The following is a 20,667-nucleotide window of genomic DNA, read 5'->3' as shown; positions in this document are numbered from 1 at the left end:
CCCCCCTCTTGGGCCCCCCTCCCCCCCCCCCCCCCCCCCCCCCCACCCTGCTTGGACCCGTTGTGACTCATGCGACACGCATTGGAAGCCAGCAGCACCCAGACCGATGGCGTCTCGATGGCTGGCAACTAAAGTCATCGTTTACCCCCCAGGAAGAAGCTGCTTGTTTGTTTTGTCTGACTCTGGCTCTGACTTTGGCTCTGACTTTGGCTCCACGGTGACGCTCAGTCTGGCTGCAAGCAAGATTGGAAAGGGGAAAGTGGCATCGGGAGACAGAGGAAGTCTTACATTAGTTGATTTCATGCGCTGTTTACATTGGCAGCGAATTATGCGCATTGGAAAACCGAGCTTTGGCTGCCAGCGGGTGGGCTATCGCGTCCGAGATGAAACGGAATGGCTGTCAAGGAATTGGTCCTTGGCAGGCATTAAGCCCTGGACTTTTCCTGCATATGGCAATGTGGGAGATCCTTTGGTTCACCTTTCAATTGGGCAATGCTCGGGGTTCGGGGTTTAATCTATTGCAGCTGTAAGACTGACTTTTCTCTCACTTTGTTTCCTTTCAGAGGTTCTATCCAGTTGGGAGGAATGGTGGACATACGATGGTATATCCGGTAAGTAGAGCCACCGATCATCCTGCAAGATCTATGGTTGGAATTTGCTTCAAGTTTTTTCACACATAAATTGGCAACGCTGTCAAAGCTCATGTCCATCACCGAATGCTGCAACTGATTTAATTACATTTCAAATCGTTTGGCAAACAAAACAACAGCAATAAAAAAAGAGCGCAGGGGAGAGAGAGAGGAAACGCAGACAAGCAAACATCCCAGATCGGATGAGAGTAGGATGTTGTTGCAGTTGTAATTGTTGCATGTCGCTGTCTGAATGGTCTACCCACTGGTCCCACTCACAAATGCTCCACCTGCACCCTGCCAGGAACTCAGTTGCAGTTTTATTTATGCAACAGCAGCAGCAGCAGCAGCAGCAGCATAAAAAGAGACAAACAGGCAACATGCAACTGCAACAGCAGCGGCAACAGCAGCAGCAACAAATGAATGCAAACACACAAAATGAACAGCGGCGCGGGACAGGCCACAAACGCGACAAGTGCGGGTTGGAGGGGGACGTGTGTCTGGGGCCAGTGTCAGAGGCTGGGTCAACTGCATCATCATGAAAAAGTTTTTTAAACTTTGGCATTTATTGCCTCCATCAACTCGGGCATCGCGTGTCGTGTGTCGTGTGTCGCGTGTCATCCCAGCAGCACACACACACACACAAACACACACAAAAACAAAGCCACACACACACACTCGCAGAGGGATCGAAAACCTCGAAACTGAATTCCAGTAAACGAAATTCGCATCCTGAATGCCCATCAAATGTTGCACCCCAACAACAATTTCGAATGGGTTCCATCAACTTGATAAATATCACACCATCAGAGTTTCCCTACAGGAAATTTGGGTTCTGATAGATATTTCATTGATACCTCCTTAGAGATTAAATTTTATAGCCCACTCAGATTGTTCCACACCTCAAGAAGTTTTAGCTAAAATCAAGCAAATGCACTTCAGATATATGCAACTCTTTTCTTGCACTTAAACACTCGCTCCATAAACTGCCATAGCAATAATCCCTCAATGTTAAATCGTCACAACATAGAGCATTCAGCTAGTCAACCACCAGCATCGGTTACCGCACCATTTGTTTGCTTCCATTTATTTGCGTGGTGTTCGCATGGTATAGAAAATATTAAATTTTGTATGAGGCACAAAGGCCTAATTCCCATAAACCAGCATAGACCACTACTAGCAGCCGCTAGGCTACCCGGCCACCCGCTGACCCCACGCTGACCCCACGCTGACCATGCTGATGGTCCAACCCCAAAAACCGAGCATTGTTTTGAAAAGTTTCAACAGTTTTTAGCCCGTCACATCACATCAGGCATAGAAGTTTTGGGTCACCCGAAAAAGCGCGCCCGTGCCCATTGACAGTGCATTTAATTGCCATTTAAAATGGACTGTTGGTGCAGCATTGAGCGGGGAGAGGAGGATTGCTGCAGGATGGCTGGATGCCCGGTTCATTCTCAAAGCTTATGAAATTTTATTTGGCATTTGAAATTGTCATCGATGTTGCTGCTGCTGAAGCTGCTGCCGCTGCTGTTTGCATTGGGAAGGAGGCGCAGACACGTTTTCCATTTGGTCGATTGACAGAAAAGAGTGGATCGAAAGGGGTTAGACAGGGTGGCGGGGTGGCGGGGTGACGGGGTGGTTGGGGGACAATAACTGATTCATACTCCAGTGTACTCCTCTGTGTATCTGTGTATGTTGCACACAACTCTCATACATTGGTTCGTTTTGGCAGGACCAAGCTTCTGGGGCCTTATCAATCCACAGTGGAATATGTGCAACAAAGGACGACGCCAATCGCCCATCGATGTGGTGCCCGACAAGCTGCTGTTCGATCCCTACCTCCGACCGCTGCACATCGACAAGCACAAGGTGTGTGTATACACCCATATAATATGCATATTGGCGAGCCTTGAATCAATCCTTGGTTTCAACAGGTTTCCGGCACTCTGCACAACACGGGCCAGTCGCTCGTTTTTCGCGTCGACAAGGACACCAAGCAGCATGTGAACATATCCGGCGGCCCGCTGGCCTATCGCTATCAATTCGAGGAGATCTACATCCATTACGGTGTGGATAACACTCGCGGCTCCGAGCACTTCATCCAGGGCTACAGTTTTCCCGGCGAGGTGAGTGTCTGCACAGAGGGGATCATCGCCACTGACAGGCCACGAACAATGCTGGCTTTCTTTCCCCCCTTTGCAGATTCAAATCTATGGCTTCAACAAGGAGCTGTACCACAATATGTCCGAGGCCCAGCACAAGTCGCAGGGCATTGTGGGACTGTCGCTGATGGTGCAAATTGGCGAAACGCCCAATCCAGAGTTGCGCATCATCACGAGCACCTTCAACAAGGTGCTCTACAGAGGTAAGTTTTGTCACATAATATTGCCATTCCTCCTTGTGGTTACGGTAAATAAATATCGATCATTCTTGTGCCATCGCTAGCCTTGCATTACCTTGCATAACCGTTTTTCGTTGCCTTCATTTCCGTCCACGCAAAATGCCCCCCGGAAATGTTGCAACGTTAATATCGTTGCAATGCTTTGCCTGCCATTTGGCTTCCCTTCTGTTCTCTCACTTGCTCATGCCCTGACCTGTCCTGCCCTGACCTGTAGTCCTGCGATGCCACGCCCTACCCTGGCCCTGCCTCTTTTATGATGTCATTGCAACAACAACTGCAGTCGAGGCCATAATTATGTCCAGGCGAGCCATAAAAAATGACTCCCGGCGGGGGCCACGAAATTGAGACTGCCCTGCACAAAGTGACGAAAATGAAACCTCGAATTACACTAAACCGACACTTAATAATTCCCTCCTACCCGGCCGGATGAACGGACGGATCCACAACTTCATTGCACGTCTCGTTGGCAGTTTTCTTGGCCAGTTTAATAGCCTTTTTACAGGTCGTACAACTTTATGGCAGTCCAGCCCCAGCCTTAATTTGTAAAATGCCAGAGAAGCCAAGCCAGGAAGCAACCAAAACCAAGAAATATGCCAGGCCACTTCTCCAAGCAACAACAAAAGCAGCTCCAAAAAATTAAAAAAATAAATCCAACCTAAAAATGTTTACTGCATAGTTGAAGGTTGAACAAATTGTAGATACTCTAACGAAGAGAAAGGTGAATGAGAGACACGGTAGAGAAAAGATTCAGCTAGGAAAAGAGAAAATATGTTCAGAGATAGAAAAAGATTGGCAAGGTAACAAACAAAATATAAATGATATGTGCATAGATGAACAGAAAAATACAAAAAAATTGATGTGTATTTTAAGAGGAGAATATTTAAGAAACATTTAGAAATATTTGCAATCACAGACGGTCAATAATTTAGATACTTTTCACATGTAATATAAAGAACGCCAATATGCATTTGAAAAGACAGTCTCTATTGAAATCTATTCTGTAGCATATTTCAATCAATTTCCTTGCACATAATCTGCCCATACAATTCAGTAAGCTACGCTCCAAAAGGCAACCGACACATCTACAGTGTACCCACTGGTGGCAGCTCCTCTCACCTCAAGGGAAAGTAAAACTAACACTTCTGATGCAAATACTCATCCCCCCATCCCACCATGACAGACCAGTTGTAGTCCCCGTCGCAGCCAGTGACCCCACACCCCACACCCCACACCCGACGCAGCGACTGCGACTGCGACTCTCCGCCTCGGTGTTTGCCAGACTTTGAGTTGTGCTACATTGCGGCCTTACAAGTCGCGAGTTGCTTCATTTCCGGCTGGCAAAATGATTTGTATGAATAAAGCCGTGCGCTGACGTTGAAGTGGTCAGGTGAGGGGTCAGGTTGAGTCGGATTAGGTTGAGAATGGGTCGGGAATAGGTCGGCACTGGGTACAGATTGGGTCGTGAATGGAACTGGGAATGGGCCGGGAGTGTTGCAAGTGTTGTTGGGCGGTGCTCGTGGTGCCCGTGTCTGAATTATTCATTTGACTTTGCCATGCCGAAGTTGAAGACGTGTTTTCATATTTTTTGTTTTATTTTTTTCTGCGATATGCGCATAAATAGCTCGAGCTCCCACCCATGCCAGTCCATCCCTTTCGACTGCACCTTGAACTTTGCATTTCTCATGTTTTATGCACTCACTGAACCGAGCCATCCTGCTCCGTCCCTTCCCACAGGCTTCTCGACGCCCATACGGCACATTTCAGTGAGGTCGCTGCTGCCAAACACGGATCATTACATCACCTACGAGGGCTCCACAACCCATCCCGGCTGCTGGGAGAGCACCGTCTGGATCATAGTTAATAAACCCATCTATATCACCAAACAGGAGGTGAGTTACGCCATGATAAAATGTCATTTGATTACTTTGAACTTATCCTTATTTTAGCATAGATAATAGTGTAATTAAATTATTAAAACATTCAAAATGTACATTTTAAGTATGCTAAATTGATCTTTTGAGGTTTTGAGGGACCCCTTTTTAATTGAACTAAATAATCCAGCAATGGATCATACTTTTCTTCATGGTTTTGGGCAGTCGATTCTTTTGGTTGTGCACCGCAAATAATTAAATGCATTTTGTGTGTATGTGCGTGTGTGTGTTGTGTGTGTGTGTTTTCAATTGCAATTAGAGATGATTGTTATTGTTGGTTTATTTATGTGCCATGGCTTTTTTATCCCCCTGTCCGTTTTTTTGTTCGTGTATGATGATTGGAAGTACAATGAAATCGCATAAATGCAATTATAAAATTGCTCATCAATTTGGGCATTGGTCAGATCGCGGTGGCAGTGCGGTCAATATGCCGCTCTGTGCATAATTAAAAAACAATATTTGGTTAGTTTAATCAATTTGCATAAATGCATGTGTAATGTAGGGTTTGGCAGGGCGTGGCAAGGGCTGCGAAAAGGTAAAAAAGCGCATCGAAAAATAACAAACAAAATAGGAATCCAATGAAATGTAAATGGTTGACTAGAGAGTGATTTGGATGAACTTAATGAGAGTTCTAGGGCTGGTAATGGTATTGAAAGGTTCTATGCTGATTGGTTAAGAATCGAGAAAGACACCAGGAAATGAAACACAGTTTCAAAAGTAGCTTTTAGGATCTGTTCATCCCAACTCCTCTTACAGCAAAAGCCCTGGAAAGCGGCAACAACTTTATAAAATAATAAAAACTATGATTAAACACAAACAAATTAGTTTAGAGTTGTCATGCATAATTATCCGCCATCTGGTTGACAAATTGCGCAAAGCATTTCACACTTTATTCAACTTCAATTAGTGGCAAAATTACACTGGCCAGTAAAAACCCGCAGAAAAACAATTAAAATATTTTGTCATTTGTTAAGTTGTGTAAGTTGGAGGTATGAGCGGGATGGTAAAATAATGAACCGAATCGATATACGAGTCTATGTGTTTGTGTTTATGTCTTTGCAGTTATATCAACTCCGACGACTGATGCAAGGCTCCGAGAGTACACCAAAAGCTCCACTAGGTAATAATGCGCGACCCGTGCAAAGTTTACATCATAGAACCGTAAGAACGAATATAGATTTTAAGCGAAACAAGGTGAGTGTTACTTCTAGATACGTATATTTCCCATGCCAGTCCGAGTCCCCTCCACTACTTACGTTTTGTATTTTTCTCTGGCAGAATCAATATGCTTGCCCCTCGATGTATAAGGATATGTATTATCGGGCGAATCGTTGGTCACCAGACACGGGACTCTTGATACGTTGACAACCGTGCGTGGAAAACTGCGAAAAGCAATTAATATCATTGCTATTATTATTCATATTATATGTGGTGAACAATGCTACAGAAATGGCAACAATATTGACAAACAGAAAGGGCTCCGCTCGCTTGAGGGCTGCAGCCACGGAGGCGGTGGTCAGCGGGTCAGCAGGTCTCGGTTGAGGTATTTATGTCGCATTCAATTTTCATATTCATTTCGGGACTCGTTTTGCCTGCAATATTCCTACAACAAACGCAGAGGCAGCAGCCACACAACAATTTATATTATTTATTGCATTATTATTAATAATATAACAGCCGCCGGCGCAGCAGTAGCAACAATATTAAACGTGGATTTAGGTAACAAATGCTTGCAACAAGAACAACAACCACAAAAACCGGCAACTATTCGTAAGAACGCTACAGTTAAGTGCCTCGACTATGTAATACCCGGTACTTGGGTACACAAATGGGCTAAACAGTTGGCAGACATTTATTTGCAGTGTCTAAAAGTAGAATTTTTGGCTACCCAAAAACATTTTTACTGCTGCTGGAATAGAGTTTGCTTTTCGGATCTGAAAACCCTTCCTATTAGGTTTTTCTTTGGCAAGATTAAAATATATTCCCTGATTTCTGCGAGTATCGGGTACCAAAATGTTGATAATAAACCAGACAAAAAACAAAAAAACAATAAAGGAATTTCTATGCAAAATCCAAATGCCACATTACCCCAAAAACATCGCACACACAGCCAAACGTACGGCAAATATGCGAACTATTTTAATTTCATAGTTTTGTGCGTAAATCGTGAAACAATTATTGTTCAGACAGGCCTTTAATGAGATTTTGAGACGGTTCTTGTTTTATGTTTTGAATGCAAAGAGGATCCACGGAATACGTCAAAGAAAAGTTAACGCATCTTTGGAGCCTTTATTTGGTCGATCTGATAGGTGGAATTTATGCTAGGGAAACGAATTGATTCAGGCTTAAAGGCTTAGATTTAATCCAAGCTCATTTGAATATTTTCGATTCAGTGAATTTCTGAATGTGATAATTATTTTTGCGATTTGCATTTGCATTTGTGTTCGTGTCTGAGTATGTCTCTATATGTCTGCATTACACATCTTTTGTTCAACTAGAATGCCGCTACAAACAACAGTAACAAATAAGTGAAACAATATATAATAAAAATGAAACAAAATAGGAGAATTTCCGTAAACTGGATGGGTGGACAATAACTAACAAACAAAACGAAAACGAAAACAGAAACGAAACGAAAATAAAAGGAGAGATAAACGAGTGGAGAGAAAGTATAACAAATGGCAACAGAAATTAACAAAAAATAAATATTCATATAAACATACAAATAGCAAGAAGGTATCTACATACACTTATATATATATACAAACAGGCAAACATATATACATGCATACCATATACCTATATACAACTCGCTCTATATGTAGACATGGATGATGTAAGGAAACTAAATGCAATGCAGCCAGGAAGTTGAAAGGGAAAGGGAAAGGGAAAGTTGAATGCAATGGATTGGACACATCGTTCGCGCACTATATATGATAGCTATATAAATGAATACATACCCCCCCCTTCCTACACACAAACACAAACACAAATCAAACACTATCCAACCAAAAGCATTTACAAATATATAACTCTGGCTTTGACGATGATCTGGCAGGACATCTCGTCTGCTCTATCTATACAGAAAACTCATAAATACAGACAGACATACACACATACATATATGTAGCCATGGAGTATACACAAAGCGAATGCGCTACAAAACATAAACTAATTCTAGAATGCAAGCATTAGAACTACAATGTAACTAAACAACTAAACTAACTAATTGATTAATGTATTAACTAGCAGTGGAGTTTGCTAACAAAAATCAAATTCAAGTACGAGTTAGACGACAAAATAACGAAACGAATAAGATACATACATTTTTTTGGGTCACTTTTTTTTTTGAGTCGTCAAAGTGTGCAGAAATGTTTTTTTGGGCCAAAAACCAAGGAACGAAAATGTTCGCAAAAGTGCTGTAGAGACAAGTATTATGGCTAGTGTAGAACCTAAGTTACTGAATAGCATTTAGCAGTTAGCACGACCTGAGTTTGTAATATAATAAAAAGATATATTATATATAAAACATACATATAGAAAAGAGTAAAACAATGTGTATCGGATCCGTTCAATTCCCACAAATTCGCAGCTGTCGAACGGAAAAATTAATGTGCAATTATTGTATTTCCTTTTGGGCCAACCAAGCAAGAAGCAAACCAGCCATATAGGTAACTAACTTATTAGGCCCCACCCTCCTAATTATGTGTAGAGCATTAACTATTTGTATAAAAGCTAAAACAGAGAACGAAACAAATTCCACAACTCGGAAACACTTTGCTACGACTGTAAGTTACTATATTGTGTTGCCCCCCCAAACAAAAATGCAAAACTATATGGTATATAGTGTATAAATATATAAACTATATACAAACGATATATATAAATATATATAATGTATGTATAAACTATAAATGCAAGAATTACCAAGCAAATAGCAATTGAGAAATGGCCTATCAAATGCGGAATGTTGTTTTTCCCCCCAACAAAAACGAAAAATTGAAGAATGCAAAACTAATAAATGAAAAACGAAAAGTATTATATGAGAAAAAGGAAAAAAAAAACCGAAAAACATATTGAATTTTTGCTTAATTTGTGGTTGAAGGGCTGGAGTTAAGCTGGGGGGTGAGTATCTGGTTTCCATTTGCCGTTAAGCTAATCACTGCTGCCCTATGAATCAGGGTTGAGGGTTCAATATCCGGTTTCAACTAATCACAGGAGCATTCAGTGCCAATAGAGTTTAAAATTGCTACCAAACGTGGAGCAAAGAAAGAGAATAAATCTACTGGGGAGATGTCCTGGAACTCAGGCAGTTCTCAAGCACTTCCCTTTGCAAAAACCAAACCTAATCTGCTTATACAAATGGATTCCTCCATGACAAAAAGCCCTGGGGATCGGGCCTACACAGAAGTTCAAAATGCATTCGAGCACAGCATTAATTGGAATAATAATAACAATAATAACAGCGAATGCGTTACGCAGCAGTCAAGAGTGCTTAGAAATGTAGCAGCCAACAACGAAGAAATGATTTTAATCTCGTTGAATGCGAACTACAGTGGTGCACACTGTGGGAATGGGCCAGAGCCTGTTTAAATATGCAATTTCAATTTCCGAAAAACACAAAAACGCGTGCAACACGCAGAGGATTCACACAGCTCAGGATTTCCATGCGAGTGCGACAGAGGATGCGGAATGGGAATGGGAATGGGAAGTCGGCAGTCGGCAGTCGGCAGTCGGCACTCGGAATGGTAATCTAAATCGGAATGGAGATGAGGTCGCTGGGCTGGGTGTTGGATGTAAAATTTGATGTTGAATGTTACCAGGCAATCGGAAACAGTGGGTTTAGCTGGTCAGCATTCGGGGTAACGCTGCTGGTGGTGCTGGTGCTGGTGGTCTGCCACTGGCCGCATGTTTAATTGGACGCAATTGAAACTAAACTAGCGTAAAATGGAAATAAAAACACAAATGGAATTGTTGCTTTTTGTGCGCTACACCCACACACCCACACACCTCACTCCTGCCATAAGGCAATAGGAATTCATTCGTTTCGTTTCGTTTCGCATAAAAATTAATTACAAATTAATTTACCATAAATTGAAATTGGTCGCTACATTCAGCGTTGTAGGGAGCGGTGACTGCCAGGATGAGTGTGAGTGTGACTGTCGGTGGTCAGGCGAGTGGCTGGCCCCAAAGTTTGCCACTGGCCGTGGAGCAAGTGGCATTCAGCAGTGTGGGGGCTGGCAGCACCCTTCTCAATATAACAAGTGTTCATTAGCATTAGCAGCCCCAAAAAAAAACTGGCATACTGAGAGTGCCCACTGGATAAGCCAAGCAAAGCGATGGATTGTGCAGTTGTAGGAGAACATCGGCAGCCATAATATTGTGTATTTGAATGATGGTCAGTCAGCATTTTCCCCCGCCATGTGACTGCCTTCGATTGGGGCAAATTGTTTATGTGAATGCTGTGCCTGGAGTGGGCGGTGTGGTGTGTGGTGTTTGATCTTCCTGCAGTTGGGTGTAAAATGAAGGCCTAAGCCACATTTTACGAAATGCGGTCAGAAGGACTAATTATGCTAAACGCCGTAACCGCAACAACCAGTTAGCCATGGCCGAGTGGCCGGGTCACCCACCCCCACCCCCTGTCACACAATGCCACTGGGCGCTGCCCTTCTCTGTTTTTGCTATTTTTGTTGTTGCTGATGCGATAAACCAAAAATTGTTCGCGATATTTCAATTAAACTCGTGTACGAATACATTTGTACATACATAAATACATACATACTATGTACATATGCAGTTACAGATGCCATTGCCGTGCTGGGTCGGGCATATATAATGCATTATGGATTTTGGCAACGTTTTAGCTGTTTGCCTCCTGCCACGTTGCACAGCGGGTGAGTGGGAAGTGCCAGACAGTGGCCACTGGCAAAAGTTGCACACAAAAAGTATTGTACCTCAAAGCCATTGAAAAGAGCCGTCGAATGGTGTGGGGGTAGTGGGTGTGGTAGGTGTGGCCATGGGGCAGTCGGTACATGTAAATAACAGCAAAAGTTTTAATTAAATTTTAAATACAAGTTAATTTTGTGTATTTTCACGCGCCACACAGACACACCAGTTTCCAATTTTATTTAACTCTCTTTGTGCATGTGTGTGCGGTCAATTATTTACTTGTGTGCGTGTGTGTGTGTGTTTGTGTGAAAATGAGTTATAAATATTTAGTTGTAATTCATGTTTAGTTTTCCATTGTTCGGACGGGCCTTAAAAACCAAATTAATATTCATGAACAAACGGCGCGACCGCTTCAAATTTTAATTAGAAATAAATAATACAAACAGCAATTGTGATGTAAACCAACAACCAACTTGTTGCAGGTGCAACACCCACCCACTAGTCACACTCGTACACTCGGTGCACTCCACCCGTCTTTCAGACATTTTCTGAATTATGTTCCCTAATCGAAAATAGTCATAATGCAATGCAGCAACGCCGAGTATGCTCCACCCACACCCATAATGCATCCTTGGACTTGGGTGTGTGTGTGTGGCATAATCCCAATCACATTCACGTGATTTGCAAGTAATCATGTTGTACGTTTCTGAGGCCATACAACGCATACTGATGAAGATTCCCACTCCGTTTCCCCCTTCCGATTCCGATTCCGATTCCGATTCCTGTTATCTCTCCAGTAATAAACGTGCGTAATCAAGCCATGGCTAGGTCGGCCACAACAAAAGCAAGTGGCAGCAAAAAATGCACATTTGCTGGAGGGATGCTCCTCCTCCTCCCACATACATACATCAATGCCAGCTCCTTGATCCATAGTCCGGGAGTAATATTTGATTTTGATTGAAGTGCAGCCAGGCATGTGCGGCCAAGGAAAAATCGCACGAGACCCTACCAATCCTCTCAGCCAACCGACAAGCAACTTTCGCATGCCGCACGACGTCTGCCTGTTGCCTATTCAGACAGTCAGGGCTGCAGGTTGCCAGCTCCAAGGCGAACGCATAATGAGAGCACGGGCGCAGAAAAGAGAAGAAAAAAATGCATTATAATTCAGCCTGCCAACCCGCATGAGCGTGAACGAACGCCTCCGGATTGCGCTCTCCTGAGACTCCATTTAAGCTACGTGACCAGCCACGTTTCAGGGCTGCAGTCTGTCGGTTTTTGATTTTAAAATTTGTTTGAAATTCAAAGGGAATGTTTGGAGAAGTGTATTGAATCGTTTTTGTTTTCGTAATTGCATGGACAATATTTTATGGAACATTTCCAAGGCATACGCTAGATGGACACTCCACTGAACCATTCACCATCAATGAACCAATCATCCAGGGAGCTGGTTCCGAGCAGCAAGTCCTTCTGCAGCCCCGAGAACTGCAGGCAGCCTCATCTCTCGCTGCATTCGATGCGACTTGACAGGGCAGCCTAGACTCAGACTGACTGCACCCCCTGAAACACGTTGATCTCCCTTCAGTTCAGCTTCGGGTGCTAAGCCTCAGCTTCGGCTCCAGCACATCCTTCGACGGTGGTACTTCGCCTCCCACAACTTTCCCCGTTTTTTCTTTCACGCCAAGCTTTTTTATGGCCTGCATAAATCAGAGATGCCCCAGCACCATTCTACACAGGCAGCTGTCTGGACACGCTTTGCCCACCAAACAAACAAACACACAAAAAAAAGTGCCAAAAAAATATAAGGGCCGTGGGCGCGGCACTTGATGATGACGATATTATTGGGCGCCCTCCAAACTAAACATACATATACACGTGCATATCTACATCTACATGTATATATCTGTGGGTGTGTAAAGTAAAGTTTAGGCCTTGGTAATTGCCGACACTCGCAGCGCATGAAAATTTAAATTTAAAATGCAACAAATGAAAGAAAATGCCACTCTCCGCTCTCGCCCCACAGTTTTTCAAGTGGCTTTTTGGTATTTGAGAGGGGACTACCAGCGATGGCAGCGCCTCTCACCCCAATTTGTTTTGGCCTGGTTTTTACATGGCACAAGGCGGTAGCAGTAGCAGTGCCAATGCGAATGGAAATGGCAATGGGAAATGGGATTGGGCTTGGGTTTGGGTTTGGTGGGGAAAAGAAAAAACATTTAGGCAACTTGGCCCTTTGAAGGCTCGTGGTCATAAATTCCGTTCTCACCACATTTTTCCCTTTTTCTTCTCACACACTTTTCATTTATTTCTTTCCCTCCTGCCGCTCTCTCTCTCTCTCTCTCTCTCTCTCACCCTCTCTCAGGCACAAACGAAAATTCGTCTGGCAAGGTGCAAAAAAACGGCAGACCAAACAGCAAGCGGAGTCCAAGGAGTGGAAACCAACGAAAAGTGAATGCTCTATGAAAACTTAACTCAAGTTTGAGTTTACCCGAAATGTACGCAGATCAATCTGATTTTATTTCGAGGAAATATCAAAATAAATAACTCTCTACAATGGTCACATAATTGCAACAAATGGGAAGCTGTCCTTGCTGCACTCAGCAGAAGGAAAAAGGAAGAAGCCTGCAAAGTGAAATGCCAAAAAACAAAGCATATTTCGGGCCATGCCATCTAACTAGACTTAGTTTTGGGCCTGCTGGCTGGTTCTTTGCCAGAGAGATAGACAGAAAGACAGACAGGCAGAGAGGCAGAAAAATACAGTCGAAAGTGGGTGAAAGCCAGTGAAAGAAATAAGGAATCTAAAATGATAATAAAATATTCATATTAATCTGCTTGGCTCATAAAATATTCAGCTGCGTAATTGTTGGCATTACGCTCGAGTCCAAGACCAGCCAGCTATGACGACAGACGACGAGTCAGTGTGCCAGCAGTGCCATCATCATCATCATCGTCGTCTCCAACTCCCAGCATCAGGGAAGAGGAAATGCCAAACGAAAATCTTGCAAGTTTTGTAATTTACACCTGGCTGCTTCCACAGCTCCCACCCTGTCTTCCTGCCTGTTTGTTCCGTGTCTTCTGCTCAAACAGACAAAAGAAATGCGACGTTAAAGCTGGTAGCTTTAGGATAAAATAGAGGAGTTCGGTGCGAGGAAGTCAAAACCAAGCCAAAACGCATAACCAAACCAAAACCAATGCCAGGCAATGGCAATCCCATTAAGCTATTCTTAATTGCTCATAATTTTGGATGATTTCATTAGCATATGTTGCATTTTAATTTGATGTGGGCAGCCGCCACTGCCAACCCAACTCCCCCAGCCAAAAGCCTCTTTCGCTGCTCACACACCTCACTCGACACGACCTCATATGCATATGTATGTATGTATATATGTAAGCATAATCAATGAAGCCTCATTAACCTGTCGCTGTCTCGCTGCCTCTACCCCTGGCTGGTTATTGTTGTTGCCTGTTAATTACGCAACCCATAAAATATATATTGCTTCTCATCGCGCTTTACATCAGAATGACGTCGATTAACACCTCATAAATGTGTGCACAAGTGTGTGTGTGTGTTTCTGTGTGTTTTTGTTTATGTTTGTGTAAAACCTGTTAATTGGTTTAACGGTATAAAATTGAAACCGCCGACGTTGTTGTCGGAAAACGGAAGCCCATGCGGCGTATGCGTAATATATGTATTTCATCCAGAACCATCCGCCCGTCCAATCCACCGAAAAAGAAAACAACACAACAACAAAAAATGTACACAAAAGTCATGTTCCCAATAGAAAAATCTTTTCACTTTACTGTCGAGCAGCATTTATCGTGGATTTCCCATGTTTTCCGAGAAAATTTCACTGCATTGTCTTGGATTGTTTTTTTTTTTTAGATTTATTTTTTTATATGAGTATCTCAATGTTGAGTACTAAATGATAAAAAAGTTGCTTCAAATTAGATAATAAAATGTATATAAAGTTAATATGATATTCAGCTCCTTCTGCAATAACAAAAACAAAAGCGATCGGTTCAAAATTCACTGCCACAATAATTTAAACAAATTCTTCACATCATATTTGTAATATACACATTTACCAGATACATTTACCGAGATTTCACAGAGAATTGCCGAAGTGGAAGCGAGTGCATAATTAATATTCATATGCTACCAATCATGCATTTAGTGGCTTGTGTTAATTATGACATATATGGGATGTGGAACATGTGTTTGTCTGCTGTCGGCCACGTTCTTAGAACGGGTCAAACCACACACTCTCGTATTCGGCATGAGCGCCAAGCATGTAAATCATTTGTAATGGATACTGATACAGATACAGATACAGATACAGATACAGAGACTGATCTGCCCACAAGCACCCACTTGTGCCCGCTGTTGCCTTTTGCCTTTAGTCGATCTGATTTCAATAATAATTCATAATTGACTACTTAATTGACTTGATATTAATGTTAATTATGACCAAACGCACTGCAATTTGTTGCTTATGAAACTCAAGTCGGACAAGTCCCAAGCAAATGCCAGCTTTTGTTCAACATTTCCGCTACACACAGGCTCGCACACAGCATCACCCACAGACAACAATTTAAATACAAAAGTGTCGCAAAATGGAGCGAAGGTTGCTGAAAAGATGCAAACAGTTTGCATAATCCTTATAATAAGTTCTCTCACGAAGATATCTAAGTAAAATTTGAAGGAAAACAATCTTCGGAATGGTAGATTCTATCAACGAGAACTAAGCTGTCATTGATCCCTTTACAAATTAAAACTTATTCAGCGACTTTCTGCAACAATTTAAACTGTATCAAATGAAACTATTCAAACTGCACCTTGTCCTCAATGGCTGACCATCTGGCTTGCACCAAAGCCCCCACATTCGAGACTTCTCTTCTCTCTCACTCTCCAACTCATCTCTGTGTCCCCTCACTTCGCATCGCCATCACATCTTTATGATGTTGAAGACAAAATTGTGTTGCATCGTTAGTCTAATTGCATTTTGCACAGGCGACAGTACAACAGATTCTGTTCGTGTTCTGCTCAACAGTTGCCACGATGCACCCATATACATTTAGTATAACGAAATTCATGTCTAGATATACGTATGCATATGCATGGTCAGGCCAGGCATGCGTGAATGTTGCAGGAATCAAGAACAGAACAGAACAGAAGCAGGATGGGCAAGAGTAGAGTCATTTCCAGGACAGGACATGGTGCTGCTGCAATGGTTGAAAGCTAAAGGCTGATGGCATTTTTTGGTTATTAAGACGATACGAATTTTCCTCTCATCATCCATACACACACACGCACACCCATGGCCGTGTAATAACTAGTAATTTCCCAACGTTGATGTGGCAGAAGGGCACGAGGCAGGCGGCACGAGAGTCACAAGTCTAACTTTTGACTCTTGATTTCTCTGGCCTAAATGAACCTGACCAACTCACAGCAGCAACAACTGGCCTAACTGGCATTTAAGTAAGCATTTTCGTTGTGGAACAAAGAGCAGCCTGCGATATACCCTGGAAATATGAAAGAATGACAAGTCCTAGGCAGAACTTATCAGAACTTTTGCATATCAATAAATATAAGTCCTGAAGTAGCTGTCCTCTAAGGCATTGATCATACCCTATTGAAACCCTCGACTCACCGAGGTGTGGCCCACAAATGTGTCGCATTCAAATGAACCAAAACTGAATTTTGTCTGGGCTTGGGTTAGTCCCCTGCCTGTTGGCACATTTCGTTGTAGATTTTTGATATTTTCATTACGTGCATCTGCCAGTTACGCTTCATTGTCTGCCTGTGTGTCTGTGGGTGTGTGCTGTATATGTGGGTATTTGTGGGTGTGTGTGTGTGTGTGTGTGTAGTAGTATATAAAATCTTTTACATGTCCTTTGCCGGTCCTTGTGTCTCTCTTGTTCGCTTCGTTACATTGCATTGGTTCGTTTGCCTCTGAACCTCTGTACAGATTTTAGCCGCTTAATCTCTGCTGACATTTGTTAAGACTGCAACACTGAAGAGTACCAGATACGACGCTGGCTGCAAAACAACATTGAAATGTGCCCTTACCGGCACGACAACTCAACTCGAGCAGTCATCTCTTCCTGCACACAACCCTTTAGGTCATACTCATCGAGTAGTCCCGCACCTTTCGGACTTCAAAATTGAAACTACAGCATAAAATGGTTAAATGGATGAGGTTTAGTCTATAATTTTGTTATGCCACCCTAAAGATGTGTTCATCATTGAGTGTTTGCCTTTTGGTATTGTGTTCGTGTTGCTGCTACTTGGACTCCGACTTTGCCTGCAACTTGGCCAGAGCTTCGATCTTCTTGATCTCCTGATCGATGCGTTCCTTGGCCCGATAAATCTTCGATTGTAAGTAGAACGAGCCTCCGGCCGTCTTCGAATTGATGTGAAACAAGTGCCGATATTGTTGCTCAACTTCTGCACGATCCAGCACATCCTTGACGTTCAGTATCAACTGAGCCTCCTCCAGCGTCATGCCGTTGAGTGCTGCATCCGTTTTGGAGGGCGTAAAGTTTGTGGCGGACTGTGCCGCATGCACGCGGGCTGCCTCCCTGTAGACCTCGATCTCCTCGCGCACCGTCTTGGCAAGTGCCTTGCCAATCGACTGGGCGCCCGAGATAACGATTCTTGCCAAATATTTTGCCATCATTCAATTGAATGAAATGTTTTCGTTTGACTTGAAGTATGACACTAAAAAAAGGGCCTACACGATAATCTCAATTGTGCTGCTTTTCCACTTTACAATTATATTTTATTTTGATCGACAATAAACGGAAAAATGAAAGAATTAGTTCTGGCAACCCATCTAGGCATCAAGCTTCTTCACGGGCATTGTGCGGCAGAAGAGAATGCCACCACGATGGTAGAATCCACTGTTCTCATAGATGTCAGCGAAGCACTTGGTCCAGTGCTCATAGTGCGCCATTTGGGAGGGCATGGCAGCAGCCAAGGGCGATCCTTGGACATCCATGCAGGTGCCCACCACGGTCAGAGGATGCAGCACGTACGAGGAGGAAATACCAACTACCAGCTCGTGGAGTGCCTGTATGGGGTAGTAGTTCGGACCATATTGATAAAACAGAGTCGATGCGATAGTGGTGATGGCCATGAAGCCCATTTTGCCTATCAGGCGGGGCACAAAGCCGGCATAGAAAGCAGCTATGCCTTCCTCCCTGAATATCTTGATGATGGTTTGGCCCAGAGTTTGGTAGACAGACTCGCAGCCAATAAACTGGGCTATCTGGCGTGTAAAGACGACTGTTAGGGGCTGCGTGAGGATCAGCTTCAAGGTCAAGCGGCAGCCTCGGACCAGCATGCACCGGGACATATCCCGCACAGAACTTCCTGTCGTAGGTCCAAAATTGCGAGTCTCCAGCCCCAGCATTGACATAGTTGTATCCATCACATAGGTGGTAATATTTATGGCGATTTTTGCAGTTAGTCCACGGTACAGGGCGAAGAATCCATCGCTCTGATGGATGTATCCAATCAAATGTTGCGCCCCTGGCAGCAGATGGCGCGGTCCAAGTAAGCCCATTTGGACAATCTCACCGGGAAATGGTTCAAAGCCCAGTTGCATCAAGACACCGGCATGGTGCAACGGATGCATCAGCGTAGTCCACCCAATTCCCGCGCAGATACATGCCACATGAATGCAGATTGCATCACGATTTTGGTAGAAGACAACGCGACCGCCAACCAGACGATTACGTCGCAGTTGAGGCTCCCCTGGGTATAGATCTTCCCCCTGGTAAATGCCATCACCAGCACCGATGTTCCGCAGGGGCATCACATCCTCTGCGATCTCTGCGTGTCCCTCTTCCGTTTCGTTTGCGTTCATCTCGGGGCGATTGTCAGACATGGCTGCTATTGATTGGAATGAAATTTCTTCGATTGTGGTTGGGTTTAACCACAAGAAAACTTACCGAATTACAGAAGCAAAATGTTTTAATGAAATAGATTTGTTGGCTTGTTTGCTGTGAAGTGTGTTTCAATATGCGGGAACCTTAACCTAAACTCTTTCAAGGCTTGCTTTGCGCAAACATCAAAATACATTTTGAAATTTATTCAATGAATTTCTTTCGTTAATTCTCTTTAATTTTTGAAATGTCTTTAGTGTTGATATCGTTTATTTTAATTTGTAAAATTCTGCTCTTTTGCTACCTTCTTCCTTACTCTTTTTCTTGATTACAAATCCCAGCGAATCCCTTGCACCCAACACCCGCAGCACGAATCGAGCCCAGCAGCTGGGCTCGGCTTGCTTTACGTACAACATGAAATTTCAATTAGGCTGACCCCGTTGCCCTTTGCTGTTTTTCTGGTCAATTTACTGCAGCCAGCCGTCGTATTGGCAGAACGCCCCACCCCGCCAGCCAGCCATTATCCCCACCCATTTCCCAAAAGGTTGCAGCTTTTTTTTTGGGATTTCATGAAGAAACTTTTGATGTTAAAATCAAGGCACTGCAGCTGCAACGGCAACGAGAACGAGAACCGTGGTGCAGGGATGAGGGGAAATTCCCATTAACCAAATTAAAGCACTCGGGGAAGAAATTTTTGCTAATCTTTTGCAGAATTGAAAGCAAACTTTTATCGAAAACGAGTGGCAGTGACCTTCAGCACGATCTTCACTACAATTTTCCACTTACTTGGACGGACTCAACAGCCGAATGAATTCACCAACATTTTGTGGCTCCAAAGTACTTTCAAAAGTGCCCGGCCCATGGGCATGCCGCCTCGCCTCGCCTCGCCCCGCCTTGCCCAGCCTGCCTGCCTGTTCCAGGCAAACCAATCCAATCCAATTCCAACCAACGAACCGAAGGCAAATTCAACTTATGCGACACGCACAGTTGATTAACAATGTCGCAATTTTTGAACCGAACCAACTACTACGAAATCCCTCAGCCCATGGGCATCCTCCGACAACCCTCTGGCAAGCCACCCACAGACACACGCACGATTATTGCACATCACTAATTAGGGATGTGTGCAACGCATCGCGCCTAAAATTTTAGATCATGAGTGGGAGGAGGTAGCAGGAGTAGGAGCAGCAGCAGCAGCAGCGAGACCTGACGTCGCCATTCCACCAACAGTGAAATTGTTTTCCAAATCCTAAGCTTGCATGTTAGCCACAAGCAACAACAACAAGTACGGAAATCGGTCAGGGAGTGGATAGACAGTGAGGGTGAGTGAGTGCGGGGTCCTCGCCACGAACGGGCAGCAGCGAATGAATGGCAATGAATGCGACACTGGATTCGGATAGCACGGCCTGCAACGACCACTTTCAGCGCCATGGCCATGGCCACGCAGCAGATCCCACGTTGCAAGTGCGTGTGTGTGGTAAATAGGGGGAACTATTTCCCCCCCTCTATATGCTCCACAGATGTACCCTAACTGAAGAGAGATCATTATCTATTAGAGTTGATTGGTTGGAGGATAAATTCTCATAGATTCCAGTATGCCCAGCGTCATAATCTATTGAATCTTTAGCTGTTCCTGTACTCGTATTTCCCATATAATTATTCGCTGTAAGGGTGATCTCTGCGAGGTGCATTCGAGTGCGAGAACACTCGCACTTCTTGTTGCATTTGCACTCTAACATTTTTTGTTGCATTTTTCGGGACGGGACACCGTGTGGATTGGGGAGGACTCCGCTGTCAGGGGATTAAAACTGCCGGATGCAGTGCGGAAATCAAAATGCTATGGCGGCCAGCCATCGGACACAACTGACGAGCGTTCCATCCCGGCACTCCCAGCACAAAAAATACCAAACCAAATGGTCTCAGAGTCGAAATG

General features: G+C 43.8%; 3 protein-coding genes across 4 annotated transcripts in view; 1 reads left to right on the top strand and 2 right to left on the bottom strand.

Annotated features, from left to right (window-relative positions):
• LOC117581270 (carbonic anhydrase-related protein 10) overlaps positions 1-7,289 on the top strand; it is a 17,542-nt gene extending 10,253 nt beyond the window's left edge. Inside the window, exons 2-8 of the mRNA XM_034268281.1 lie at positions 564-611; positions 2,362-2,498; positions 2,564-2,755; positions 2,832-2,994; positions 4,765-4,919; positions 6,024-6,155; positions 6,240-7,289. Coding sequence (XP_034124172.1) covers positions 564-611; positions 2,362-2,498; positions 2,564-2,755; positions 2,832-2,994; positions 4,765-4,919; positions 6,024-6,155; positions 6,240-6,326 — 914 coding nt within the window. The 3' untranslated portion in view covers positions 6,327-7,289. The remainder of the gene's footprint in view (positions 1-563; positions 612-2,361; positions 2,499-2,563; positions 2,756-2,831; positions 2,995-4,764; positions 4,920-6,023; positions 6,156-6,239) is intronic.
• Positions 7,290-17,128: 9,839 nt separating this feature from the next.
• On the bottom strand, positions 17,129-17,521 carry LOC117580884 (mitochondrial import inner membrane translocase subunit tim-16). The gene has a single exon (XM_034267636.1). The coding sequence runs from the start codon at positions 17,519-17,521 to the stop codon at positions 17,129-17,131; it is 393 nt and encodes a 130-aa protein (XP_034123527.1).
• A 116-nt stretch (positions 17,522-17,637) lies between these two features.
• Positions 17,638-18,877, bottom strand: LOC117580832 (mitochondrial carrier homolog 2). 2 transcript variants are annotated; one of them, XM_034267570.1, is made up of 2 exons: positions 18,801-18,877; positions 17,638-18,738 (listed from the first exon to the last, which is right to left on the bottom strand). In XM_034267570.1, the coding sequence occupies exon 2, from the start codon at positions 18,734-18,736 to the stop codon at positions 17,681-17,683; it is 1,056 nt and encodes a 351-aa protein (XP_034123461.1). In that variant the 5' UTR covers positions 18,737-18,738; positions 18,801-18,877; the 3' UTR covers positions 17,638-17,680. The 2 variants fall into 2 exon arrangements, with proteins under 2 accessions (XP_034123461.1, XP_034123460.1); XM_034267569.1 differs by having other exon boundaries at positions 17,639-18,741.
• Between the last annotated feature and the right edge of the window lie 1,790 nt (positions 18,878-20,667).

Source organism: Drosophila guanche, unplaced genomic scaffold, assembly GCF_900245975.1.
Source record: "Drosophila guanche unplaced genomic scaffold, DGUA_6, whole genome shotgun sequence".
Taxonomy (NCBI): Eukaryota; Metazoa; Arthropoda; class Insecta; order Diptera; family Drosophilidae; genus Drosophila; species Drosophila guanche.
This window is presented reverse-complemented; position numbering and strand designations above follow the sequence as displayed.

Bases quoted from the DNA above. Each gene is read 5' to 3' on its own strand.
- LOC117580884 (XM_034267636.1), bottom strand. From the start codon at position 17,521: ATGGCAAAATATTTGGCAAGAATCGTTATCTCGGGCGCCCAGTCGATT.
- LOC117580832 (XM_034267570.1), bottom strand. From the start codon at position 18,736: ATGTCTGACAATCGCCCCGAGATGAACGCAAACGAAACGGAAGAGGGA.